Genomic DNA, 27,473 nt, shown 5'->3' with positions numbered 1-27,473 from the left:
GGCCTGCTGCTTGCCAGGCCGAGGTCTGTGCGTGCAGATAAAGTGGGGGGCCGAGGGCCTGGAACAGCTGTGCTGGGCCCGGCTGACTGGGAGAGGCTGATAAGGGCCCAGAAGGAGCCCAGGCGGCCGGCGTGGCACCGCCAGAAATCTGATGGGGTATCGGGACTGGCAGAGAAAGTTAAACACGGCCTGTTCTGGGGGGCCTGCGTGGAAAGATAATGGTAATTGATGGAATCAAAGTCACAACACAGCCTGTGTTTTCTTGGCGATTAATCCCCCCCACCCCCCACCCTCCCCCCCAAAAAAATGTCTGCCCGCCTGGTATTCCCGGAGCCGAGGATGCCCGTGAGCAGCCTGCACGCTCAGATAATCAGCACGTGCCCTCCTTGCTTTGTGGGGCGGGAGCCGTGAGACGTGGCGGTGACAGAGACGATTACGGAGCCGGTTTTTAAACATATATTACGAACAAACAAGTCGCAGAAGCAAAACCCCGTTGGCGAGTTAAGGACGCGTCACTCCGGGAACTCGTCTCATCTGCTCTGGACGGGAGGGAGGAAAATCGACGCGTCGGTGACAGTGCCCGCGCTGCGTCCCCTGGCTGGGCAGGACAGCGTGGGTCCGGCCAGTCCCCGCGCACGCGCACGCACGCACGCGCACGCACGCACGCACGCTTCCCGCGCGACGGCGCCGGTGACGGGCGGCAGTGCGTGCCGCAGACGGAGGCGCCTGCCTCGCCCGCGTGTGCCGTCCGGCCCTGCTCTACCCTTTGTCCCTGGAAAGGCAGCCTTTCCCAACAATGGGACGGCCAGGCCGCTTCCGTGGCTCGTGCTGCTGGCCTGCGCCGTAGGGCGGGCTTCCAGGGGCCTTTCGTCGTGCACGTGCTGGGACACACCTGCTTGCCGACACACGCGTGAGCGCACCGCTCCGGCGCTCTCGCTCACGCCCCGCACACCCGGCGCGGTGGCTCCAGGCCCGCTGTGCCCCAGCGAGCCCTGTGTCGGCTCCAGGACCTTAAGCAAATAAAACACTCCAAAAAATTTCCTTGGAGTCTTTTGAAATTAAAACCAGTGCACAGTAAGACCGAGTGTCGGGTGGGCGTGGGGGGCGCGGGCCTCCGGTAACTGGAGGTTGGACAGGGAAAGCGATCGGGGGCAGCCTTCCAGGTGAGTCTCCTTGTGTTGGCACGGAGACCAGGATCCAGGCTGGCAGGGGATTAGTGTTGAGGAAAGGAGCCCTGTCGGAAGGCAATGCCATAAGCTAGAGGGACTTTTGTCCCCATCTCTGGCTGGGTGACGGGAATTCTATACCAGAAGCCAGGTGACAGAGACCCAGTGGGGCGGGACGGAGAGGCTTCTGATTTGATTCGGACCCCTTGTCCATTCCACCCCGTCCTGCCTTGGCGAGGGGCTGGACGCAGAGAGGCCAGCCCTCCCCGGCCTGCATCTCCCCCCAGGGGCTGGCTGCATTCCTGCCCTTGGGCAGCTCCCTCTGAGCTCTGTCTCCTCCACAGGGTGGGAGGAAGGAGGTTGGAAAGGAGGCCCCCTGGTGACTTCTGAGCCTTCAAAGCCTGGGACAGCAGGCCTCCAGGCTCCTCGCTCCCCTCCTGAATGGGCTCTGCAGGCCGGCAGCTGTTTTGGGGCCTGGAGAGGAGGAAGGGGGCTGGTCCTTTGTCCTTGGAAGGAGGCCTCCCGGAGGCCCAGGGCGGGCAGCCACGTTAACCTTCCACCCTGGGGGGGAGGGGGCTTGCCTGAGGTCAGGCACATAATGAGGCCAGGTCCCAGGCTGTCCCCTGTCTGGGCTCCGGCAACAAAGGCCCAGTCAGGCCGCACAATAAGGGGGAGGTGGCTGGGTGGGGGTGGGTAGGTGCTGCCACAGCAGCCTCTGCGGCCCAGGGTCTCCTTCCAGCCTACCCCATGCTGGGCACTTCAAAGGGGCAGAGGGGAGAGGCCAGCCCGGCCAGGCGGGTCTGGGCCTCCCACTCCCAAAGCCGCCACCGGAGGTAGAAAAACACCTTGAGAATGCGGCTGATGATGGAGTCGGGATTTGGGATCTGGCGCCACGGGGAGCCCTCAGTCTGGGGTCTTTCTCAGGCAGCCTTGTTTCACTTTCTTTCTTTGAAGCTGGGGCCCACTATGGCCCAATTTTTTAAATCAGAGCCTTTCAAATTAGTAATAATAGTAATAATAATGCCGTCCCTTGTATGAGGACTCGTTGCTGAATCCCAGGACGTTCTCACTCCCCGTCTCGGCGACTTTTCTGCCCGCGCGGTGAGGCGGGAGGGTGAGCAGGGACGGGCGCCTCGGAGAGGAGGGCACGAGCCGTTGCCGGGACGCAGTGCTTGGCTCTTTTCTCCTCCTGGCCTCTGAGTTCTCACAGTCCTGTGGAGAGTGGAGCTTTTGTCCCATTTTTCAGATGACTCCACTGGGACTCTCAGTGGCAAATGAATTGACCCGTGATCACAGTGCTCTGTCGCTTGTAAACTCTGTGACTCTTGCTTGTTTGCCGAACATCTCAATGCCTCAGTTTCCCCATCTGCAGAAGGGGGTGAAACTCAGCCCCTACCTCGTGGGAGTGTTGGGAAGATGCACTGAAATATTGCATGTCAAGGGCTTGGCGTGCGCACAGTAGGTGCTCGATAAACAATAGCTGTTGTTCTTGTTAGAGGCGCGGGCCTGGATTCTAGGGCAGGTCCGCTGAGCTCCAGAGGCAGCGATATTTTGCTTTATGACCAAAGAAAACAAACTCTGTGAAGTCGCTAAGGGAGGGATAGTCTGATCTGCTTGGCTGGGGAAGAACTTGCCCGGGAAGGGAAGGGACGGGTTGAGCTGTGGCTCTGGGAGCCAGAGGTGTCTCTGAGGCCACACCTCCTGTCTTCAGCAAGCGTGGGAATGCGGGTTCCGTATTTTGTTAGCCTTTGCTTAATCTCAGAGACTCATTTCTTCACATGACACTGGATCACATTTCGTATCTTGGAAATGCTCGTGAGGATTTTCCGAGGCCCTCCCAACACCACCCCAAAAAGCGATTAGGAGTTACCAAAAATTGGCTGCCTGTTCCCTTCACCCCTGCTGTGGCCTCAGGCACCAGAGTCCTTTCTGGAAGGAGGAGGGCAGGGTATCCCCTCCCCTCCGTCAGAGGCCAGCTTGTGCGTGGAATGCCCTTTGCGGGGAAGGAAGGTGTAGGGTATTGAACCCTTGGAAGTCCGAGGGCTATTAGGAGATGGAAGGTGAGGGCACCCCAAAAGACCTCTCGGTGCCTGGCAGCACAGTGTGCCACCCCTGCTTGCCGAGGAGCAGAGACGGGATGTTATTACAAAGTGGGCAAGAAGCGTGTGTCGTTAGGAGTTTGACAAATCGAATCCTACTGAAAATGCTCCTAGCAATTAGGATTCATTGGAACCCTCTCCCTAAGCATTGGGTGGAACTAAGGCACGTGCTTTGCTGTGGGCAGTTACTCTCCCACTCATCAGGTTTTTGGGGGGACCCACTCTCTGCCAGGCACTGCGCTGGGCACAGGGTGATACCGCGATGAACGAGAACAGTATTGACCTCTGAGTTCCGTCACCCCCCTTCCTCCCTCCTACTGTTCCTTCCTCTTCCCCCTCTGCCCGTTCGGGAAATGTTTTCTATCTACCCTTATTCCCTACGCTAATAATATTCCCTATGCTGGGGTCCACAGAAAGGAGCAGGGCTGGGGAGACCCACGTTAGATAGAAACAGAGAGGTAATGGAATGCTGCGGACATGGGCAGCGGGTGCTCATGGCCTTGGCCCCGACACTGGCAGTGTGAACTGGCCGGCGTTACCGACTCGAGGGGTGTCGAGCTGAACCGTGGCGTTGGTCAGGGGCCTTTCAGTCGCAGGGGGTGAAGGCACATCACCAACTGGCTCATGCAGAAACCTCGGCATAGCTGGGTCCTCAGGCATTTTCCTCTCATGTCCTCTTTGCTGATTTCATTCTCAGCCAGCCTCCTCCTAAGAGGGGACAGGTTATCCCCGCTCCCCGTAGCGGCTCCACGCTATTATTCTCCTTGCTGAGGTGGACCGCTCTGTCTCTTTTCTGTGGTGTAAGAAAGTCTCGAGATGCACTCTTGATTGGCCCAGATTGGTCATGCGCCCATCCCCAAACCAGTCTCTGCCTCAGGATACACTCTGATTGGCCCAGATTGGTCATGTGCCCATCCCCAAACTAATCTCTGCCTCAGGATGCACCCTGATTGGCCCAGAATGGTCACATGCCCATCCCCAAACTAATCTCTGCCTCAGGATGCACCCTGATTGGCCCAGAATGGTCACATGCCCATCCCCAAACCAATCTCTGCCTCAGGATGCACTGATTGGCCTAGATTGGTCCTGTGCCCATTCCCCAAAACAGTCTCTATGGCTAGAGGATGCAGTGCTATTTGGCCAGGTCTGGGGCTCCTGAATCACATCGGGAGGGGTGTTTGCTCAAGGAAGACAAGGCAGCTCTTACAGAAGGCGGGACCGGGTGCTGGACAGGCCAAAAGCACAGGCATGCCACTTGTCACCGGTTACCACCCTTAGAACTTTGTTCATACACCGCACAGGCACTACAGCCTGACTCCTGGTGTTTGAAACCCAGTTCTGCTTCTTACTTACCGTGGGACGTTGGGCAAGCTACTTAACTCTCTGTGCCTCAGTTTCCTTCTCTGTGAAATGGAACTAATACGTGTGTACCCACCTCACAGGGCAGTGAGAACAAAATGAGCTAACCCATGGAAAGTGCTCAGAGCAATGCTTGGCACATAGTAAACGCTTAAGTAAATGCTAGCTGTTACCGTTTTTATTAATTCACTTAGTCGTGAACTCTCTTGCGTAGAAGAAGAGAAGTAAATAAGAAGACAGAAGTGAATGATTCAGACTGTGCACTAATGGAATTTACAGAGGAGTTCTATGATTATTTTTTACTCATTTGTTCAATAAATATTTGTTAAGTGCTTCCTTTGTGCTAGGCACAGTGCTGGGCCATGCCCGGACACAGAGTGAGGGATCTTCACTAATTCTGTTTCTCATCTAAATAGCAGAGACCAGTAGCATCTTCCTCGGAGAAACCGCATAAAGAGAATAGGTTGGAAATGGGTTAAAAATCTGAAAGTAGCTTTTATCTGACACGTCGTCAGTGGGCGGGCATCTGCCTGTCAGGGGTCATCTACTCCAGGGGTCTGGTCCTGCCTAAGTCCCTCCCATGTCCCTTCTGGGAGCCTTCCCCCATGTGGCTGGTCCTCTTAGGTTCCAGCGCTTGCTGCCGGGAAGGTGGAGGAGGTGGCTTCTCTGTTCTGGCTGTGGGGGTGGGTCATGCGTGGGTCCAGGTGTTGATCTTTGCTGGGAGCCTCAGTGTCTAGTGGGTCCTGTTTCCTGGCCCCACGTGGGTTGCTTCCTTGTGAGGTCCTGGGCCTGGCTGCACTGTGGCCTTCTGAGTCATTTCTGGCAGCTCTGTGCACAGGGACGTGTGCCGAGATTCCAAGGAAAGGTGGGGAGGAGGAAAACCTCATCGTTTTCTCCCTTCCAGCCCGTGGGCGGGGGCACTCGTGTGTGACGTACTCTGCACAGGAAACGGGGCATTGGGGTGGCAGGTGTCAATCCGGAGCATCTGGAGATTGCCCAGTGATTGTTCTGTGCCTGGCCTCAGGCTAATGATCATCGCAAGGCCACTTAACTGTGTTCCGGCCACCGCGCTGACCCCTTCTCAAACACTCTGTCTCTTAATCCCCTTCATGCCTCTCTTAGATATGTACTTTGAGGATCTTTTGTTTTTACCTACCAAGAACTGAGGCCCAGAGATGTTAAGTAACTTGCTCAGGGTTGCCCAGCCAGGACTTGGTTCCCAAGTTCTTGGTCACTGAGTTATACTGTCCCACAGAGTGACCGTTTGCACAGACTCAGTGTTTTCCCAGTTGGGAGAGACCCAGTAGGCGGCTAATTTTCTTTCTATTGAGTTAGAAATCTCTGAGAGCAGAAATTGCCAAGCGGACGAGGGCTCTGGCAGATGAGAGCATAGCTTTATACAACATCTTTCCATATGCTCTTTGTGGGCTGGGTTCACTCCTTTCTGAAGGACCCTCTGGCTCCTGGTCTGGCCAGATGCTCCCCGGCCGAGGGAGGGCCATTGCAGAGCCCCTTCTGGTGACCAGAGGCCCAAAGTCAATAGCCACGGCTGCTCCCACGTAGGAAGTAATCAATGACCCTGATCAGATGCCTCTGCCTCAGACTGGAGCCATTGGCTTCAGGGGGAGGTCGTCCCTCCTGGCTCCACACACTCCCCAGGGCCCTGGTCTGGCAAGACAGAAATTGGCTGGCAGGGTTCATTAAGTTGCCTGCAGACCTCTTGGCCCTCCTCTGGAGCCTGCTCCCCATACCCGCCGTCTCTAGCCTGGGGGTGCTGGGCAGGACGGACCACTCGGTGCCCTCCTGGGCCATAGCTGGGTGTTCTGTGGGGTCTTCTCCAGGCCTGTGCCTGGCCACGGAGTTCAGTCCTGGGCGGTGGGAAGTGTGGGGAGAATGTCCCTTTTGATTTTTCATTTTCCTCCTTTGGAAGCTGGTGGTTCACATGTCTTGTCCTCTGGAAGCTGGAAAAGAGGCACAGGGGGCGGAGATGGGGTGCTGAGATGGTGAGGCTTCCGATGGGCACAGCCCGGAGTTCTCTCTGGGGTAGGAAAAGCTCGTTTGCTTGATCCGGCAGTACCTCCCAGGACTTCTCTGGTCTGCACCTTCTTATCAATGGCATTTATTATTGTTGTTGTTATTGCTGTTATTGTTATTGATAGAGATGGAAACACTAAAGCATCTTTGGAAGACGACGTCATGCCGTGGAAAGAAATGCAGGTGATTTGGTCTTGTCAGTCCTGTGTTCAGGTTTTTTCTCTGCCCAAAGTGTGTGATAGTAATTACCTTATTTGTGAGCCTTGACCCCTCCGTGAAACGGGGCCACTGAAGCCTCCCTTGCACGGTGATGGGGGGGGGGTCCCCCAGAGGGATCGGGCGGGGTGGAGTGGAACGTGGTGAGGGAGCCTTCCCGGCAGACGGTGGGCGGGGCAGCACAGAGCAGTCCAGGCTGCAGCACTCGAGTGAACCCAGGGCACGTGCCACCCACAGTCCTTTGGCTTTCGAGTCATCTGATGGCAGAGCCGGATGCTGTCCTGGAGCGCTTGGGCGCTCGTGCAGTCTGGAGGTACGGCCGTCGTGAGGGAGGAGCCACCTCGATTTTTCTGTCCGGGGAAGGGCAGCCCTCCCAGGTTCTGCACAGACCCGTCTCCAGCTGGGGGTCGCCGCCTCTGGTGACACCCCAGCCTGTCGCTGCCCTTTGTGAAGTTATGCAGAGGTACCAACAATGGAGCCATGTGCCTTGGGGACCCCCATACATGTCACAGGAAGGTCGCTCGCTTTTAGGGATTGCTGGCCTCTCCCTGAGCACTCCAGAGTGGAGGGAGAGGGACTGGGTCTGTCCTCCGTCTCACGGGCACAGAAGCATGTCTGACCCCTCAAGGTCAGAGGGAGGAGTCAGGGAGGTGGGCTTTGAGCATCTCTCTAGGGAAAATTCTCTAGGAAAGCAGTGGATCCTTGCCCCAATTCTGTATTATACAACTCTATCTTGGGCCCCCAATGCCCCCACAGGAAGCGGTGCCCCGCACCCTGCACCCAGACCTCCAGATCCACGCCTCTGTGCCTGTACTCTCAACCGGGGTCTCTCAGGGTGCCTGGTGTGCTGGCCCGTGCCAGCCTAGCCCAGGCCTACGAACCCCCAGGAGCCATAGGGCCACCCTGAAGGCGTTGCGAGAAGAAAATCTTACAACTTTGAACTTGTCTTCTGCTCCATCCACATCACTTGTGACCTTCATAAGTTTCTTCTTTTAATGAGTTACTCGTTTAACAGGTGAATAACACAATTATACCCCATCGTGTGTCTTTGAAGGTGTCGGTGCTTTATTTAAATCATGAGACTTTTTACAGGTGCCAGTGGTTTGTGCCCTGTCCCTACCTTTCTTCCCTTAGGAGATATACCTGGATCCTCATAGCTGGGGAAGACCCAAGCCTCGTTCCATCCCCCGGGGAGTTGCCCGGCCTGCCGGCAAGGCCGCTCCCAGGTGGACTTCCGCCTGGGGCCTGCACTTGACCTCCCGGGCCCCCAACTTGAGGGACTCCCCTCCTCCGAGCAAGAGGACGGGCTCCCAGGTGTCTTTTCCGTCTAAATGAGCTCCCTGGCTCCGCCCCGTGATACCAGAGGCCCAGGCCCGCGTCCAGAGTAAGTCATTCGTAATGCGTTTTCAGAGTCCATATTGCAGCGTTAGCCACGACTGTCTGCTGTGTAGAAAAAGGGGGAGTTTGCGTTTGAAGTTTAATCCAGCTTCTACTTAAGCTCAGTCCCTGGGCAATCCTTTTTTCTGCCGCTGCGCTCAAACAGCCGGCTCTCAGGTTTGATCTGCTGCCCCATGGAGCCCTGCCCGATGTGAATTTGAAGTTTTTTTCCCCCTCTCGACCAGGAAGACTTGCAACGTATAAAAAAATAAAATAAAAAATCGCCACCCTCCGCGGCGTCCCTCCCACGGTGGGCCCCTGGATCCCGCCTGCAGCCCTTCCCTGGCTGCCGGTGGGCCGGGGCCCGCCCGGCTTCCAGGCCCTTGAGGGGAGCCCCCGTCCCTTCCTCGGGGTCTCCAAGAGCCTCTTTGAGCTCTCTCCGCTGGTGGACGGCGAGCCCTGGGGAGTCCGGGAGTCCTGTCTGGCATGTGGGGGGCCGAGAAAAAGGAGGGAAAAAAGGGAGGGAAATGAAAGGCGCGAGTTCGTCGGGAACTGGTGCCGGCGGTGGACACGGCAGCCGCGGCAGGACGGGGCCCGGCGGCCTTCGCGGCTTTTCCCTCTCGCCGCACGCCTCGGAGGGCGCGGGCAGCAATTAAAGGCCCCCCTGGCTCCTCGTCTTCTGTGCCCGTGCCTTTGATCTGGCCCATGTCGGGTAGCTATTTTCATTGTCCCTGCCTTTCTTTCATTCTTTTTTGATGGCGGAAATGATGATCTTTGATTCCAGAGTCGGAGGCGGGCGGGAGAGTGTTCCAGGCCTTACATAATGCATCTTTCACATCTTATTTTTAAACGCGGGCATAATCAGGGCTGGGCAGAGGCTGGGCTTGGTTTTAACCGGCGTTCGGGATGAGGCGGTTGCCTGCCCCGTGGTGCCGGCCTGGGGGAAGGTGGGGACAGGCGGCCCTGTGCCGCTGAATGAAAATTACTAGAGGAAGCGTCTTCCCCTCCACCCCTTTCTAAATATAACCTGGAGGGAGTTTTTCCTAATTGTTCCCTTATGGCCAGAGATGTGCTGAGAACAAGCAGGACCGGGAGGGCCGGGCCCACGAGCTGGGCCTCTCCTGGCGGCCCCGGGGGAGGCCTGCACGCTGTGTATCAGTGGATGTTACTACACTATAAGGGGCGAGCCGCAGGAGGAGGTATATGAACCGGTGACTCAGGTGGTGTCACTGTGTACCCCTCCCGTCCCTCGTGCCCCACTGGGCAAACTCGGAGCACCTCCCGGCGGTGGGCCCGGCGGGGTGGACGGAGACGAGAGGATGGGGTCTCGATGACAAGAAGCCTGGGGTCCAGGCCGGGGCCGGGGATGTGCGAGGTTTGCAGGACCAGGTGAGGGTGGGGGTCGGGCACGCGAGGGGCTGGGTGATGGGGATCCCTCGCCTGCGCAGGGTCCAGCGGCCCCTCGGTCCCTGTCGCTGGCCGCCTTGCTGGACGCGAGCTCTCGTGTTGGCCCAGCTTCCAGATTCCCGAGGGAAGCCAGAAGTTCGGGTCTTTATGGGAAAACTCCCGAGGGAGATGCAAAGGAAGAAGCATTTCTCGGTCAGAGGACAGCGGTGGCGAAGGCTGGGAAACCCGCGCGGGTGGGGCGAGGGCGGGGCTGCTGGGCCCCCGGGTGCTGGGACACGGTGCGGTGGCCGGCGAGCTGCAGCCTCCGCCAAGGCGAACCAGGAGGGGACGGACTGCGGCCTGCGCGTGACCAGGCCCGAGGTGGTGCAGGGATACTCCCGGCAGTGAGTTCCGCTGGGCCAGAGGCTTCCGTGAACGGCCTCTGAGGCCACGTGCCACCTCCGCTGGGTGCTGGGTGCTCCTGAGGGTGTGGCCCCATCCTGCCGCCGTGGGAGCAGGGCCCTGAGAGCTGCCTTGTCCTTGGGGCTGTGCATTTTCCGGGCGCATTTCCTTGACATGCACACTTCCTTCATGTCCACCTACCCCAGACTCAAGTACCGGGATTTTCAGACACTGAATGTGTCAGTAGATATTTGTTGAGCGCCTACTGTGTGCCAGGCTCTGTAATGCGATGGTCCACGGGGAGAAGGACGATAGACAAACCACCACAAAACCACACACGCGTCGTTAGAGGTGTGTGAGCATCGTGCGCGAGCAGCTCAGCAAAGCCTTCTCGGGAGACGAGGGTGGGATGTTGACTGGAAGTAATGGGGCGTGGGAGTCCAGAGAGGGGGTTCAGGGTCCCCAGGCAGGCGGGTGTTTGGCAAGTAGGAGGACCGTCAGCGGGCGCTGCTGGAGAGCGTGGTGCACGGGGGGCCGCCCTGTGGGGAGGGGTGGAGCCAGGCCCTGCAGGGCCAAGGTGGGGTGTCCTGGCATCGTCGGGTTCGCCCTTTGGGGTACCAGACTGCTCGGGAGGATGGACGTGGCCAGGCGGGGAGGCTGGGGCGATGGTGCGGGGGGTGGAGATGGAGAACTCAGGGTGGATCAAGTCCTGGGGGCCAGGGAGGACTTCGGCAGTGGGGTCTTTGGGGAGGCGGGGTGCCCGGATGGGTTCCCTGCTCTTCGTGAGCTGCACTTCTGCAGTCAGTCCAGGGCAAGCCCCCCCAGATTTGCTACTTGGCGTCCCAGAGCCTGACGTCATGGGACCAGTCATATCTCGACCAGCACCTGGGGGGACTCGACTCCCCCTTCCTCTCCCTCTTCCCCGAAGCAGACTTCCCAAGAGAAACACGCCCAGGCCTGGGCAGGTGACGGGCACATGCACCTCTTACGGAGGTGGTTTTCTGGCCCGCAGCCTGGGGTCTCTTCATCTCTGCCCTATTTCTCTCACCGGTCAACCTTTGGGCTAATTAATGGCGTGAACTTCCTCATGATGGTTGGTAAATGTCCCTTTGATTTCTTCCCCTGGGCAATTGGAGAATCTGAATATCCCTGACATAGCTGGCTGTGTTATTGTAGTTTTGCAACCTGAGGAATTCAATAGATGAATCAGAGATAACAGTGGGCTGAGTTTTGAGAAAAAGAAATCCTCGTTACCCAAACACCCCGCTTCCCTGTGTACATCCTTCCTCTTGGCGCGCGCCCACACACGGCGGGTCCCCAGGGTCTCTCACGCACTCTGCTCTTTTGCCCAGCGACGTCGAGGTCCGACCCGTCCCCAGAGGCCGCAGCTGGTCTTCACGGCCACGTCCCCACGGGACACCACAGGGTGTCACGCTGTTTCACGGGAGGCCTCTGTTCCTCCGCGTTCGCTCTTGGGCTCTGGGCCCCTGAGGGGGTCGCTCGGTGTGCATCGTGGTGCAGAGGAAACAGCCAGGCGAACTGACCTCTAGCCCTGGGTGGCCCCTGAGTGGCCGTGAGTGAACTTGGCCCTGTGTCCCCTGGGACTCAGTTTCCTTGTCTAAAGGCGATGGTGGTTCTCGTCCACCTCGGGCGTTCCAAGATTTGGGATCCCAAAGAAGGAACAGACCTGCGTCACGAGCGAGCGTTACGTGCGGTACCAACTCCCGCTCGGTTCCGCGTGTGCCCCCACCCGGTCGCCGCTCTGCACTTACCGGCGTAATTTTCCCATCATCCTCTGTCTCCCACATGACATGGAAGCTCCGCGAGGGGCTGCCTGGGCCACGGCCCCCACCGAGCGCCCCATGGTGGCACTCAGGAGCGCTCGGTCAGGAGCGCGGGGACAAGCTGCTGGTCCCCTTCACCCTGAGAGTCCCCCTTGCCTGACACAGATGCCCAAGTAGGAGGAAGGCCTTCAGGGGAGGCTGTCTCCCAGATGGACACTCTGCGGAAGTCCCGAAACCTACGCAGAGCCACCAGCACAGGGCGCAGCTGTCACGGTTGTCGTCACGACATAAAATCTGCCGTTGACAGAGCGCGTACAACCGGCAGCACCCCGTGTCATCGTCGCGACAGCCCCGTGAGGCGGGTCTTGTGCCAGCACCCCCCTTTCACGGATGGGGAAACCGAGGCGCAGAGAAGCGGTGGGCTGCCCAGCCAGGAAGTGACAGGGGCAGCGCTTGGCTCCGGCAGCTCTCCCTCCGAGTTCACGCTCTCCTTGACTGACCCCTCGTGCCCCCGTGAGCCCAGCGCCCCCACGAGCCTCCCTCCCTCCTCTCCTGCCGTCTCGCGGGCTCGCCTGCCGTGCTCGGTGACATCCCATCTGTCAGAGGTTCTGTTCCGGCCAGATGCGGTGGCCCTCCCGGGATGCCGGGCCGGGGCGGCTGCTGCAGAGGGAGGTCAGGAGAATTCTCAGGCCGCCTCGATGCTCCAGACTGTGACTTTGCGAGGACGGCCTGGGAGGGTCCGGCAGCCCCAGGCGCGCTTCCCCACAGCTAGGCCTTCTGTGCCCGCGAGCGCCCAGCCCACCCCCCTTCCCCCGAGCAGGTGGGATGGGATTGGCTTGGCCAGCCTGTGAGCTCACAGCTAGTTCCTTCCTGGCTCCTTCCTCCCGTGGTTGAGAGAGGGGCCGAGGAGTGGGGTCAAAGTGGGGACCGAGAGAAAGCGGGCGGGATAAGGGACCCTCGTGAGGGAGCGGGCAGAGGGGGGGACAGACCCTCCGGGGCCGAGGAGGAGAGGAAAGGGATGAAGAGCCAGCAGACAGGTCAAGGGGCGAGAAGGGACGGAGGGGCGTGGAGGAGCCGTGTTAGGCGCGGAACGGATCCCTGCGTTGGAAGACCATCTCGAGGGGCCCAGAAGCCCAGCGTTAGGGTCCCGCAGCCTCCAGGGACCTCGGGCAGGCGCTTGGTGGTGGTGGCCGAGGCGGGGGGCCGACTGGCCCTGCACAAGGGCAGCCCTTGCCCGCAGACCCGGCCTGGAGCCGTCACTTCGAAGCCTCTGACGTTCTCGGTGAAACCGTCCGGTCTGAGGGCTCATTAGCCCCGGCTCAGCCACACACCCTGCCCCTTAATCTCCCCGCCCCCGCTCCCCACGCCGAGGTTTGTAAATCTGCCCGTTTGCTTTGTGGAGTCCGTGGCCGGGGAACGCGGTGGCGTTGATACCCCCGCATTTTTCCTCCTCTCTCCACACCCCTGAAAGCACTCCATCGCCGCGCTCGGCAGCCCTGGGGGAGGTGGCTGCCACACAGAGCCAAGCTTCGTTTTCCACTTAAGCCCCGGAGCAGCTTCGTCCGGATGCCGGTGGAGCTCGTCCTCCCCGGACCCGCACCGCCCGGCTGCCGCAGAGAGCCGGGAAGGGCCGTGGTGCCCGACCCGCTTCGCACCCGCCTCCCCACCGGGCTCCCGCCCCGGCCCCCGTGCGGGTTTTCCGCTTTGCCCACCTGAAGCCTGAACCCTGGACCCTCGAATCTGGGGGAGCCTTTTGGTCTCCTCCGCTCGGGGGTTTCGTGGAGCTGAGGACACGCAGCGGGGCGTGAACACTTCTCAGAAAGTTCTCTCTCCCCGTCTCCCCTCACTGGCCTCGATCATCACGAGCGCTTGTCGGGCTTCGAGGCTGTGCTTTTACAAGTGGCCGATGGCCGTCGGCCTGCATGCCGGTGGCTCCTGACCTGACATGGCTGGGAAGACGGAGACCCAGGGAGAGACCCAGCAGGCCCGAAAGCACCTGGGCTGGCATTTTTGAGGTGGCGTTCACAGGCGTCTCTGAGCATCGCGTGGAATGAGGAGTGACCTTTGTGTCTCACTTCAGATTCTCCTAATGCTTCTCATTAATTTATCCATCCATCATCATCATCATCATCATCATCATCATCATCCATCTGTCCGTCCATCCATCCATCCATCCATCCATCTGTCCATCATCCATCCATCCATCCATTCATCCATTCATCATTCGTCTGTCCATCTATCCATCCATCATCATCATCTGTCTGTCCGTTTGTCCATCCATCCATTATCCATTGTTCATCATCGTCATCCATTCATCCATCCATCCAATAAATAATTGAGATTCGTCTCCTCCCGCTGTGCGCCAGGGCACCTCAGGGTGCCACAGCTGGCCCACAGGAGCTCTGTGACATATTTAAAAACTTCGAAGGGAAAAAAGCAGCACTCAGCATCTGCCGGACATGACGGGAGCGTCTAGCTCGGGGTTGTCCGCTTTCAACATTAGAGGGCTCTGCGTTCCTTTTGATGACATCGTGTCTTTGCAGAGCTGGGCTTTTGGTGGTCACCGTGGATACAAAGCAAGCACGACGTGAAAGTCAGTGTGGAAAAAGAGATGTGGGTGTAGGTCCCGTCTGATGCCAAGGCTGGCGAAGTCGCATGCCACCAAGGGAAGGTGACTCTGGGCCTGCGGGGTGGATTCGGGGCTTTACCTTGGAGCCGTGAGAAGGTCTCAAAAGGATTTTGAGCAAGTCAGAGACGTGAGTGGGATTGTGCTCCACAAAGGTCCCCTGGGCTGCTGTGTCTGGATTAGCCTGGATGGGGGGAAAGGTGTCCGGAGGCCATTGCTGTGGTCCAAGCAAACCAGCCGGCCAGCGAACCAGGAAGGCCTGGGCCCGAGCGATGGCGGTACAGGCGGGGACTCTTGTGGCCAGATTTGAGACTCAGCTGGTGGCAGGATGGACAGGACTTGGTGACTAGCTGAACGAGAGGAGAGGGAGGAAAGGTGTCTGGCGTTGGGGACACAGTCGCTGGAGGGGACAGAGCAGGAGGTGATAGGTAGTCGGTAAATCCCTCGCCCAGCTTTATGTTTCTCATTTGATTCCGGTCACCTGACTACATGGTGACCGTCCCCCCGACTGTCCCCCCCGCCCACCAGACCGTCAGCTCCACAAGGCCGTGTCCCCATCGCCCGGACCACACCTCGCACAGACCTCGGGGGGCTCCCAGCTTCGTCGGCTTGTGACGCCTGAGTGTCGGCGATTCATTCACGGCACCCCTGGGCCAAGAAGTCCCCGACAGCTCCGCTGGTTAAAGTGAGGTCCAGACAGCTCAGCCAGTATTCTTGTTCTTACGACTTAGTAGCTGTTCGAAAAAAAGAAAACACACACATTTGAAGGAAAAATATTTTCCTTTAATTCTTTAAAAACCACGATTCCTAATGCAGTGTGCTAAAATGCCGATTCTGACTCAGCGGGTCCGGGGGCCCGGACTTCTGCGTTTCTCTCGAATGCCCAGGCCGCGCCAAGGTGCTGGTGCAGGAGCGAACTTCGCGCGGGCGACTGAGTCGACTACTGAGTCGACAGCTGCCCTTCCAAACGCCCCCCCCCCCCCACGTCTTCTGCCCTCTGCAGAGAGCTTCGCCGGCCCCAGGGCGTGAGTTAGGCCAGCTGTCCGCGCGATGTGGTTTGGCCGTCCCATCTCCAGAAACAGAAGTTCTCGCCACGCCTCATCCAGGCTCTCCGTGGATTCCTGCGTGAGCGTCAGATCCTCATCCAGAGTGCTGTCGGTGGTGGTGTCTACCAGCAAGGTGGTTTGGGCGGGATTGCCGGCTGTTTTGTCATCCGGAGTCACCTGCCTTGTGATGGCGACGTGCCCCCCTCAGGCCCCGAGTGCCGGGAAACCCAGGGGACTGCCCGACACGCTCCGCTTCCCCCGCTTGCCGGCTCCTGGTCGTTATGGCTGTCCGGACCTGGAGGGTGCGTTTTCAGTCACACACACTGATGCACGTCACGGGTGCACAGCCGCGTGCACGTGGACGAGTATCAGTGAGTGCCTGGAAGATACGTGCAGCGCAGGTGGAAGTGCCAGAGGTCGCCCCTGTTCCCAGGCCACCTGTCCTTCGGTTCCCTGGGGCGTTCAGTCCAGCCTCCCCACCGGTGCGCATTCAGCATCGGACGCGGGGCCAGAGCGGTGCAGTCCCCGTTGGCTCACCGCGTCGACGATCAGTTGACTCATTCATTTGTTCGTTCATTCCCTCGTGCTGCAAGGGTTTTTTGTTTGTTTGTTTGTTTGTTTGTTTTATTAGCCATGGTTGCTGTTCTGTGCTGGAGGGACAAAGTAGCACCGAAGGCTTCCTGGAGGAGGGAGCACTGTGCTGTGTGCGCAGGCTCGCGTGAGCCCGTGTGTGCACATGTGTACAGGTGTATGTGCGTCACGCACCTGCACTCACGTCTGGGCAGAGCATGCGTGCATGCCTGTGTGCACGAACACGTGTGCACACACATGCCTGTGTGCGAGTGTGCAGTAGGACCATGTGAGCAAAGCCTTGGCACCAGCAACGGCAGCTCTGCACACCTCCCCTGCTTGTGCGCGTCCCGGGCTGCAGACGGGAAGCTGCTGTCGGGTAGAGCAGATTTTGTAGCTTGGCTTCATATGCGTGTGAGCACTTGGGTGTGTTTTAATTAACTAGAACATTTGCCTGGAAATGAGCAGCGGCAGCGGCAGGCGCAAAGGCAGCTGGTGGGGGCGGGGCCGTGGCAGCCAGGCTCCTGGGCTCCCCTGTGCCCAGTCCCGGCTGGCAGCACCGCGGCGCGGTAGGGTGGCAGGCTGCCCCTGCTGCTGGTCATCGGTCCAGCAGGGAGGGGATTCTGGGAGTGGCTACATTCTCTAGAATTCTCAAGACTCCTCCCCGTCTAGTCAGAGGTGGCCGAGGTGGTGATTCCGGTACGCGGGTGGGGACATGCAGCTCCTGACACGCATCCAGGGTGGGCTTCGGACCTGTGAGCCACGTGGGACCGACTGACCGTCCTCTCTGTCCCCAGCCTGGCACCGGACACGTGATGGGGTCTCCGTATTCGTTTGTTGCGTAGATGAATCAACGGATAGAGGGAAGTCAGGCTCAGAGAGGTTAAGTGACGTCTCGGGAGCCACGCTGCGTGTCAGTAGACCAGCTGGGAAGTTTGGCCTCGTTGCCGGTACTGTCCCCCAACCCGTAATGGTGGCACGAGGACACACCCTGCGTTACCTCGGGGGCGGGTGAATACCGCCGGCCTGGGTGCCTCGCCCTCTGCCTCCAACGGCTCCTCCAAATGTCCGCCCGCTCTCCCGGCCGTCTGGTGGTGGGAAGGGTGGTATTCACAGGGCTTACTGCAGTGGTAGAGTTTTCTCCCATCTTGAGGGATCAGCGGCGGGGCGGTGGCGATCGGAGGGGAAGGGCTGGCTCATCCCTTGCTGAGACAAACCGGCCACCAGGAGCTCGCAGGTTGGCGTCATTGGAGAAAACTGCCTAACTTACACATTAGACTCGCCCCGGACCCTCTGCCCTGCCGTCCAGTCCGTTTCAAGGCCTCAGGGCATCATCGCCTGTTGCTACAATCCTTAGTGCTTGCGCAGCTGGGGGTGGCGGTGGTGGTGGCTCCGTCACTGGGCCTCTGGCCCTTGCTTTCTCTTTGTCCCATTCCAGTCAAAGGTCCCTGCCAGATTGTTTTGCTGAAGTACAGCTTCATTCATGTCTCAGTCCTGTCTAGTGGTCCAGGGGGTGGACTCTGGGGCTACAGCACTTGAGAGCTGATGGAGACTGTGCCCCTTACCGGTTTTGTGATTCAAGCGGAGTGACGTCACCTCTCGGAGCCTCACTCTCCTGACTTGTAAAGGACAACGCACCGTATACACAACCCCTGCGATTCATATACACACGGCCAGAATCCTGGGCTCGCTGGAGACACGCTGGGCTGCTACTCACCCGAGGACACTCTCCGCCCTGTGCACGCGCGCGCACACCGAGAGTCTCGTGGCACGTGAGACAGAAACTGGCGGGAGGAAGAGCGAGGTCCTGTTCTCACCTCTCACCCTTCCTGGCCACCCGCTCATGGGCGGAAATACCAGGGAGTCACAGGCACTGTTTCATAGCGATTTCTCTGTCTTTTTGCAGAACGCGTAGCTAAATTCACGTAGATTCAAGGTCACATGGTAGCACTCCCATTATACCAATATTTACTGGTATCTGTGTATCTATATATCTATGTATCTATCTATTTATCTATTACCTGTCATCTATCTATCTTCTAGCTGCCTATCTACTATATCTATCAATCATCTACCATCATCTATTAATCATCTCGCTCTCTCTCATCATCCATCTCTCATCAATCATCTCTCTATCATCTGTCTATCTGTCTCTATCATCAACTGGACTAATTACCCTTCTCACGCCAGCTGCCTTTTCCTACCTTAGCCTTTACTGTTTCTTCCGCCCAGAACGTTCTCTCCACCCACCCCTCTCAGCCTTTCATATTTTCCATAAATTAAGACCCAGCGCAAGGCCCATCTGCCCCCTTTGGCCAGCCGGCCCTGAGCAATCCGGGTCTGACGGGGACCTCTCGTGGTCCCACCACGGTTCGCTCTGCCTCGCGTACTCTTACCAGCCTCCGCTGGAGGCGACGCCCCTGCGGGCAGGGCCCTGGCCCCTTCTCGGGCACACGGCGCCCAGAACGCGGTGAGCCCTCAGCCCTCGTTGGTGCTGCCTGAACAGATGACCGCACTGGGACTTACCGCTCAGGCAGGGAGAGGAGTCGGCGCACGCACGCGCGCGTGCAGAAGTATATGCGCGTGCACACCCAGGTGCCCATGCGCGTGTGCACACACGTGCGTATTTTGACCTGTTGGCCTGACGCTCGTGTCTAATTGGGTTGCTGAAGAAAGGCACCTACTTTAATTTTCAGTTAAATCAGAGCAGTGAGAGAGCGGGTCAGCCCTGCGGCCAGGGTTCTTAACAGGCGCTGGCCAGCCAGGGTGGCCTCTGTTCTGCTGCCTGCCTGTCGCCTGTGGGCGCCGGTGGGGGCGTTGTAATGCCTGTGACATTCTTGCCTAATTATTTGCTAATGGAGCGTCAGGATTCTGTCTGTGCAACGGTCTTTCCCTGCGGCTGGAAAAATTGCCCAGGAAGAGAAGTTGGAGATGGCTGGGGGTCCCCTGAGGAGTCGCGGGGTTCCCGCATTTTTGTGCAGAGATGGGGGTCCCTGCCCTCTGGGAGGCACGTCTCTGTGCAGTGGGGTTACCTGCGACCTGCTTCTCCCCGGCTGAGATGTGTTTAGCATATTTGTTGTGGGTAAAACGATCCGTACAGGCTGTGTCAGGTGGGGAGTAATTACCTGGGCACCAGGGCGGGGCGAGGAGCCCCACCTGCTGGGCCCTGCGCCTGCGCTTCTGAGCTCCAGCAGGGCCCCGGCAGGTGTCGGGGTACCGCCAGGATCTGCGCAGCCTCCAGCTAGGGCGCCTCCTGGCGGGGGTCGGCGGGAACACCACGCACGTCTCGGGTAGGCCGCGGACACTCTGGGGCCGTGCGCCGATGCTTCGATTTTTTCCAGAAGCTTTTCAACGTGGTTCAGTATTTTGGTCAACTACAGGACGCTCTGGTATGGAGTGCGCACAACCTCATGCCAGACGAGCGCTGGGCTCCCCGCGGTGTGCCGCGTGACAAAGGGAAATACTTCGCTTCTCTGTACACACCGTCTGCTTCTGGAAAGTGGGAACGACAATGGGACCCGCACCCCCGACCCCCGACCCCCGTCCCCGGGGTTAAAAAAGACTTTATAGGCCCGTAATTCCTGTTCACACATCTGAATTCCAAAAAGCCCGACAGCTAAACTTTTTGTTTTTTTTGGTAACTCATTCCACAGCAAGAATTTGACCTGGCCGATGCAAGCTATTTATAGCCTTTATTTAATTCATGTTGGTGAATATCTATGTTTTGCGGCAGAAATATCAATATGCTTGGTTGCTTCTGAAGTGTTCCCAATACTCAGGAAATGATGCACCGTGTTATTTTTCTAGAACCCGTAAAGGTCTGAATTCTGGAAACCGCCCGACTCCGAGGGTCTCGGGTAGTGGGGTGGGGTGGCATAGACCCCGAGTGCAGGGGGCCTCCCCGGGGGCCTGTGCGGGGCGGGGTCGTTGCGTGGTGCCGCCCCTCGGCGGGTCGGCCGCGTGCGCACCTGCGCGCTGGGCCATGCGCGCTCGCGGCGCCACCCGTCCCGGGCCGCGTGTGTGCCTGGGACGCGGGCTTGGGCCGCAGCGCGGATGACTGGGGTTTGTCTCTGTTTCAGAGGTAGCTGCGGTCAGGCCTGCCGCACTCTGCAAGGACAGGGCCAGAAGGCGCCCCTCGCCCCTCGTCCCTCCGCCTCCGGGGCGTGCGGAGCGGCCGTTCGTCCTGGTGCGGGAGGAGCGCTGCCCCGTGCGTGCTGACACCGTTCCTCCCGCGCGCGGGGGGCGGGGTGCAGCTAATGAGGGACGCGAGGGGCGCCCCACCTTCCTAGTCGTAGGGGTCCTGTTGGCACTGACACCACTTCTGCGGGGGGCAGAGCCGCTCTGCCTGCCAGGGAAGGCGATTAGCAAACTTGGAGGTGAACCCCCCTTTATTTATATATTTATTTTCACTCCCTGAGCAGACAGACGTCTGTTTGGAGATGCTCGCCCCCCAGTGTTTCCCGCCGGGCTCCCGAAGGAAGCGTTTCTCAGGGGGGCGCTGCTTCCGCCCATCCTGCACCTACTGTGTTCCGTTCGTACCGCACCTCTTTTTAAAGAGCATCCCCCCCACCCCCACCCAGCGCTCGCACAAGATACTTCCAGGGTCTTGCCTCAGGCCAGCGTTTGCCGGCCTGCCGCGCGCCGGCTCTTCTGTTGGGTTGTAAAACTCAGCGATTAAGAAAACCCCTCTTTCGGATTAATTGCAGCCTCCGTTGTCGCAGAGTGAGGCGGCGTGCCAGTTCACTTGGGTTTCACAGCTTTTGGGGCAGGGGAGCTGGCGCGCTGGGGGAAACTGAGTCTTGGGGGGCTCCCTTAGTGAAGATGGCGCAGGGGCAGAAGGGAACTCGGAACTTGGGGCCCTGACTCGTGTCCCTGTCCACCCACAGCTGGGCAGTTAGGCAGGTAGGGGCAGCCCTGGTGGCCTGCACAGCGCTCCGATCCCGCTCCCGCCCTCCCTGCGCCAGCGTCCTCGCAGGCCACCCCCGCTCCAGCGCCCCCCCACCCCCACCCCGGAGCGTGGGCGCGCACAGATGCCAGCCCGCTTTCCGGGAGCCGCATTTCTTGTTTCTGGCTGTGATCTGCGGGTGTCTGCACCCGTCTTGCAGAAGCAGGTTGTCTGAGGGCTGGGGGCTGGGAAAATAGTCAACAGCACCTACTGTGCGCCGTGTGCCGTGCGGGGCGGCCACCCTCCCGCACGGGCAGAGATGGCGGTGACTGCCCGGTTGCAGCAGCCACACCTGCGTCCTGGGCTCGGAAGGGAGCGCCCAGGCCCAGCGGAACCGGGCCCCCTCTGGCCGCCGTACCCCCTCTGGCCGCGGCCCAGATTTCGGGGGACGGGCATGGCGTGCCTGCTCCCAGTTGTGCTCAGTAGTCCCGCCTGTGGCCGAGGCACTTGGTAGTGGACGGCCGTTGTTCTGTGACCCTCACTGCAGCCCTGTGTGGTAAACGGAGCCCACGAGTGGAGACTGAGGCTCAGCGGCTGGGGGGCGGGGGTGGAGCTGTGTAGAGCACGTGGCCTAGGAGCAGGCGAGCGAGACCGTGGCGGGGTGACAGGGTCGGGGGTGACAGTCCTGCCCGCTGCCTTTCCCCCCTTCCCTCGGGTTGTCTTTGAATCCTTACGGTAAGAGAGTGAAGTTTGGGGCTCTCCAAGGGGCTTCCGGGTCCAACTCTTGCCTCCTGGGGGGGAGTGGTCCGTCCTCAGTCTGGGCCTGTCCGGCCAGGCCACATGCTCTGGGCTCGGTTCAGGGACAGCGGTGGTTGCTGAGCCTGAGGCAGCTGGAGCCTCCCACCCTCACCACTTCTGGGCCTCAGTTTCCAAGTCTGTGAGATGGTGAAGGTTCTTGGCACCCCTTGCCCGGTGGGGGGTATTGCAGCCCCTGTGAGACGCTGAGAGGAGGCTGTGTCGGGGTCTGGGGCCGGTGGTCTCAGGCTCTTGCAGTCCTAGGCACAGCCCCAGGCCCTTGCACACTAGACTGCCCCCTCCCCCTCCCCCCAGGAGTCCTTGTAGAAGGAAGTCTGTAGTTTGGAGAACAGGCCCGTTAGAAGCGGTTGTCGTGGGGAGGGATGCAGGCAGCTGGGCAGGCCACGGGCACGTGGCTCTGACCCGTTAGCGAGCTGGCTCTACCCCTCGCCACCCAACCACACGCGCCCAGGCTCCTCTGCTCTCTGAGCCTCAGTTTCCCTTTTCTGTGACTCAGCGATAACAGCTCCACTTACCCAGGGCGTTGCTCTGAAAATCAGATGGGGTCGGCCTTCGGAGAATGTCGCCAGGCTCTGGGTCCCCTGCCTTCCAGAGGGTCCCATCGTCCTGGCTGGGCACCCCTTAAACCCTTTTCGTTTCTCTGACTTACTTTTTCTATCCCCCTTCCTCGCCCTGGAGCCTCGGGTGGGGTAAGCAATCGAAAGCTACAAACCACGAGCTCCGAGCGCTCCTCCGGCTGTGTCTCTCGCCCTCTGACCCCTCCCTGGGCCTCCGCGCCCACGAGCGTGAACAGGAAGGAACGGCGGCCAACGTTTACGCGGTTTGTTCTGTGCCGGGCCGTTTGCTGGCGGCATGTCCGCGTGGCCTCCACTCGCCGTGGGGCTCTCCATTCTGGGGAGGAGGTGAAGGCTCAGAGCCCGTGAGCGGGGAGCTGGGATTTGAACCCGGCCGGCCGGGCTTACTTCCCCGCGGGGCGAGCACCTGGGCTGGCTCTGGGCCACCCGCGGCTGCAGGTCGCCAGCTGGCAGGCCGCAGGACGGAAAGGCGAGCTCGGTGCTGGCGAGTGGTGGAGCCAGGCCTTGGTGTGGCTCGCGCTCACCCCGGCGTGGTGCGCCCCATGCCTTTGTCTCCCCGGGCCCCCCATCCTTGGCCTTTCGCTCCCCCTCCCCCATTGCCCTCATGACTCAGCCCAGGCGGCAGGTTGCATGGAGAAGCCACAGCCTGGGCCTCAGGTGTGCACGCGGCCTCCCCCGGGGGCCGGGGAGCCGCGCCTGCCCCTCCAGCTGTGACCCAGGGACTGGGGAGCTGTGTGTCTTGTGTGCCTGTGTGTGGCGTGTGTGACACTGTGCGTGACCGTGCCCCACCACCCCGCAGAGGGGGCTGCACAGAATCGTGTCGCTGTGTGTGTGTGTGTGTGCGCGCGCGTGTGTGTGTGCGCGCGCTGTGTGCAGGTGTCTCTGTGTCCAGGTGTGCGCGTCTGTGTGTTTGCAGCCCGGTGGTGACAGGGAATGGGAGGTGTGGATGGCGTGGGGTGTGAGGGACCCCACGAATGCATGGTGGGGTCTATAGTCACCTTCTCTGCTGGGTGACCCACTCTTTGTAGAATGGAGTCGCACACATGCTTAGATAATTAGAACAAAAGCCGAAAGAACAATTCCGTTCAAAGGGATGAAGCCGGGGGCGGGGGGCGCCAGGATGTGGAGGGGTGTGTTCTGTCTCCCCAGCTCTCCGCGGCCTTCGCTGTGTTTTGATCGCACTATTTAGAGACCCCCTTTGTTGTAGGATAAACTGACATTGGCCTGCACATTTCTGCTGTGAAGTTTGCTGTGCTCCGGGTCCACTGGGGACGGCCAGGCCATTAGGAGCTGATTAAATGAGCTAATTTTAATTTGTTCAGTGGTTACAGATGCAGAGACCTTTCCGTGCCCTTTCCTGGAGGCTCTATTTATTTATTAATTTCTTTTTTCTGAAAAGGAAAAGACCGTTAGAACTCCGTTTTTGCTTTCGCCTCCCCCTTTAAAGATAAACACGTAACAATATTTTTAACCAGAACTTTGGCTGAGAAAGCTGGATCTCGAATGTGGGCTTCACTGCTCAGAGGTGCCAGCGGGGGGCTCCCCGTGTCTGGGGGCAGAGGCGGCGCTGCTGGGCGGGGGCCGGGGGGGGGACCCCGCCTGGCTCAGCCTCAGGAGAGGAGAGCGGACAGAGACGGCTGGAGGCGTCGGGGTCACCGCCGGGCCTTTGCACGTGCTGCCGCTGCCTGTCTCCGCGCTGCCTGGTTTTCTCACTCATCCTGCTGGCCTCAGCGTGGAGGTCGCTTCTTCCAGGAAGCCCTCTCACACCCCGGCCCGGCCCCACGGATGTCGCCGGACACAGCAGACATGACGGCATGTAGAACGTCCATCTTCCTCACGAGGCCGGGAACTCCCTGGGGCAAGAGCTGAGCCCACGTGGTGGCCTCTCCTGTCCCTACCCCAGACGGCCCCGGGGTCGCACACATCGCTGACCTCTGTCAGTTCCCGGAAGGAAGGACCGAGGGGGGGAAGGAATGGCAGGCGGCGTCTACGCCTCCTGAGCTCCGCCGCTCGCCCAGCCCCTGGCGTCAGGCCCCAGGAGGCCCGCCCGGCCCGAATCGCCACACGTCACGTGCCCCTGCGCCACGGGGTGGGGGTTCAGTGCCGAGTCTCCAAACATGGACGGGGGGGAGGGGGAGTGGGGTGCTCACGCCCCCCCGGCCCGGCCCGGCGTGGTTCCCAGCCCCGAATGCGCCTTGCGGGGCGGGCCGCGCTGGCCTTCTGCAGCAGGTCGGGCTCGCGGGCCCGGGGAGGACGACGTGCCAGCACCCGAGGGCCACCGGAGCGCACAGGGGAGCGGACGCGGGGTCGTGGCTGACGGCGCCTCCGGTCTTGCTGGGGCTGCCCGGGGCCGCCCCTGCCCTTCCATTTGCAACGCCGCCTTTGCTTGGGTTGGGGGCACCTTTTAGCAAGCAGTGGGGTTTCCCCGGAGCTGTGTGGAGCCGGAGGCCCCGGCCAGTGTCTGAGGGCTGGTTTCCATTTGCTGGGAGTGCTTTCCCGCAGACGGCACCCCACCCACCCCGCCCAGGGGCCTCCGAGGGGCTGTCCCCCACCCCGTCCTGGCAGCCCCCGGGCTCTCTCTCTGTGTTCCTTCTTTCACCCCGACCTCAGGGACAGGCATTGGTGCGGTGCTGGCCCAGGCCCCCCAAACTCTGCAAGTATCCCAGAGCCAGGGCAGGGGTGGGGGGGGACATTCGGAACTTCCCGGGCGCCCCTGGGGGCTGGGGCCCTCCACTGGGTCCACATCTGGCCGAGTGGCCGAGCCTTTGGCCTTCCGTCTCCTCCTCCCCCGCCCCTTCCCCGAGGCCCTTCCTCTCCCCACTAGCTGGACGCTCCGCCAAGCCCCGCGCGGGAGCACACTCGGCCCGTCCTCCCCAGCCCTTCCCGGCCTCGGCCAAGGGTGGGGATGCGCCCTGGGGCTGAGGTCACCAGTGGGCCAGTGGGAAGTGCCTCTCCAGCCCTCGCCTGCCTGCAGCTGGGTGCCGGGAACAAGGGCATCGGCCGGCTCTGCCTGGGGCACCCTGGTAAGCGGGGACAGAGGGAAGGGGGGCCAGGGCTGGAGGGGACGAATGAACAAAACAGGCTGGTGTCTGCGCCGGACGCCGGGAGTCCCATCAGAGGCTCCCTGCGCCGTGGGAAGCAGAGGACTCCGACGCGGGCGAGAGGAAGAGCGAGGGCCCAGGTGCCGCCAGGGGCCGGGGCGTCAGACCCGCGTCGGGCCCTGCGGCGCGGGGTGGGGCGGGCCTCTGGGGGGCACCCTGGTGTCTGGGTCTGGCTCTGCTTCGGGCCCCTCCGCCCTCCTGTGAGGGCGCCGCTTCCCGGCCCCTCTGTCTCCCTGAGGGGGCCCGGCTTGCATCCTTGCTGGTGGCTCGTGTGCCCTCGGGGCTTGCCGACCCCTGTGCCTGGCTCCCGGCCCCTCCACACCCCGGCGTCTGTCCCACTTCCTGCACGGTGGCTCCTGGCCAGCGGCCGGGAGGCTGCCGGAGCGCCGGCTGCTGGGCCCAAACTTGCCACCCACAAAGCCGGTGTGGCCCTGAGCCGTCCCGTCCCAGGCGCGGGTCACCTCTCCAGTCGCAGAGGCGCCGTGCCAGGAGGACGTCGGGACAGGCCTGGACTGCCGGGGGACAGGCCTGGACTGCCGGTGGCCAGGCCGTGCGCCCCTCCGGGTTCCGTGGGGCCTCGCTGCGCGGCCTCGCTGGCGAGCCGGCCTTCCTCGTGGCCAGACACTTGTTCTCGGGAAGGAACTGGTGAGTTTCTTTCTGTTTATGTCGTAACCAAGCTACCGAGATGGCAGACTTGGGTTCTGCAATTACACAGCGTTTCAGAAGCAAATTGATAGGGTAACGTGTTATTATTGGCTACTGGGTTAATAGCTATTTTGGCAGCAGTACCAATCCTGGGTGGCGTTGCTGGCGCGGGGGAGAGAGGGGTGCTGGGTGCGTCTCGCACGGCCTGGCAGACCGGGGAGCGCCCCGGGGGGGCCCCGCTGCCCTGGCGCTGTCTTTTCGGAGGATGCTCAGCCCCGATTAGCTGTTGGCAAAACCAAGACCAGAGAGGGTGAGAGACCAGCGTCAGGTCACACAGTGAGTGAGGCCGGGGCTGGAGCCGAGGTGCCCGCGGGGACGAGCAGCTTGGCTCGTGGTCTCCGAAGGCAGGGCAAGCGCCTTGGCTCTGAGCAGCGCGGCGGCGTCACGGGAGCTGGCGATGGCGCCGGCCCGCGTCGCCCGCGGCAGCACTCGGCCTCCGCGCCCGCCGGCCCCCCGCCCGGACGCCAGGCCTCCCCACCCTGCCGTGGCGCGCTCCCCGGCGGCGTCAGGCCTCTGCTCAGGCGTCACCCTGTCACCTGTCGAGAGTGGCACCCCGCCCGTCCCGCCCCTTCCTGTCGCCACCTGACTCACCGCAGACACGTGCGGCTTTGTTTTCAGTCTCTTCGGGGTGCAGGCTCTCTGAGGGCAGGGCCGGCGTGGCGCTCAGCACCCCGCCCCCCCGCCCCCCCCTCCCCGGAGCCGGGGGCGGGGCGGGCAGAGGAGGCGCTTGGCAATGTCTGTGGAAGCGATAAATGAATGTGAATTGCGATGTCACTTAAACAAATGGCTGCCATGTCACAGGCGACGGTTTTCCTCTCCTCTCGGGAGACAGAGGGAGTTGGGGGGGGGTCTCGTCATTCTTGTCACTGAGAGGTGAGCTGCGGGTGCTCCCTGGGGGCTCACGGTGACATCACTTCCTCTTGCTAAGGAAGCTCAGGAGGAATGAGTCCCCCGTCACTGGAAGGGACCGAACCTCCCCGCAGAGGGGGTTGAGGTACTGGGTGGGGGGCGGGGTCCCCTTGAGGCCCTTCCGTGTTTGGGTTCCGTTATGGGAAGACTGGCCTCCGACGACAAACCGGGGGAGGTGGCGTGAGGACCCGGCGGAGCGAGGGTGCTCATGGGAGGCGGGGAGGTGTGGCTCTGCCGAAGTGGGGAGCCCCGTCGTGAACTGGGGGTCCTCCCAGTGGCCCCTGCTCTGGACACGATATGCGGTCATACATTCGTCGAGCATTTCCTGTGTGCCTGGCGCTGGGCCAAGGTGCTTAACCTGGATTACGCGACTTAATCCTCATTGCAGCCATGGGGCCCATTTGTCCCCTTGCCGAG

At 60.8% G+C, this 27,473-nt stretch overlaps 1 protein-coding gene across 12 annotated transcripts in view; it reads left to right on the top strand.

Annotated features, from left to right (window-relative positions):
• ZNF423 (zinc finger protein 423) overlaps nt 1-27,473 on the top strand; it is a 262,390-nt gene that overhangs the window by 112,603 nt on the left and 122,314 nt on the right. The window contains exon 1 of one of the 12 annotated variants that reach the window (XM_016147611.2): nt 24,921-25,364. The exons of the other annotated variants lie outside the window; for them this stretch is intronic. Coding sequence (XP_016003097.2) covers nt 25,247-25,364 — 118 coding nt within the window. The 5' untranslated portion in view covers nt 24,921-25,246. Of the gene's footprint in view, nt 1-24,920; nt 25,365-27,473 lie in introns of those variants that run through there. 12 annotated transcript variants of the gene reach the window in all.

Source organism: Rousettus aegyptiacus, unplaced genomic scaffold, assembly GCF_014176215.1.
Source record: "Rousettus aegyptiacus isolate mRouAeg1 unplaced genomic scaffold, mRouAeg1.p scaffold_m13_p_14, whole genome shotgun sequence".
Taxonomy (NCBI): Eukaryota; Metazoa; Chordata; class Mammalia; order Chiroptera; family Pteropodidae; genus Rousettus; species Rousettus aegyptiacus.
This window is presented reverse-complemented; position numbering and strand designations above follow the sequence as displayed.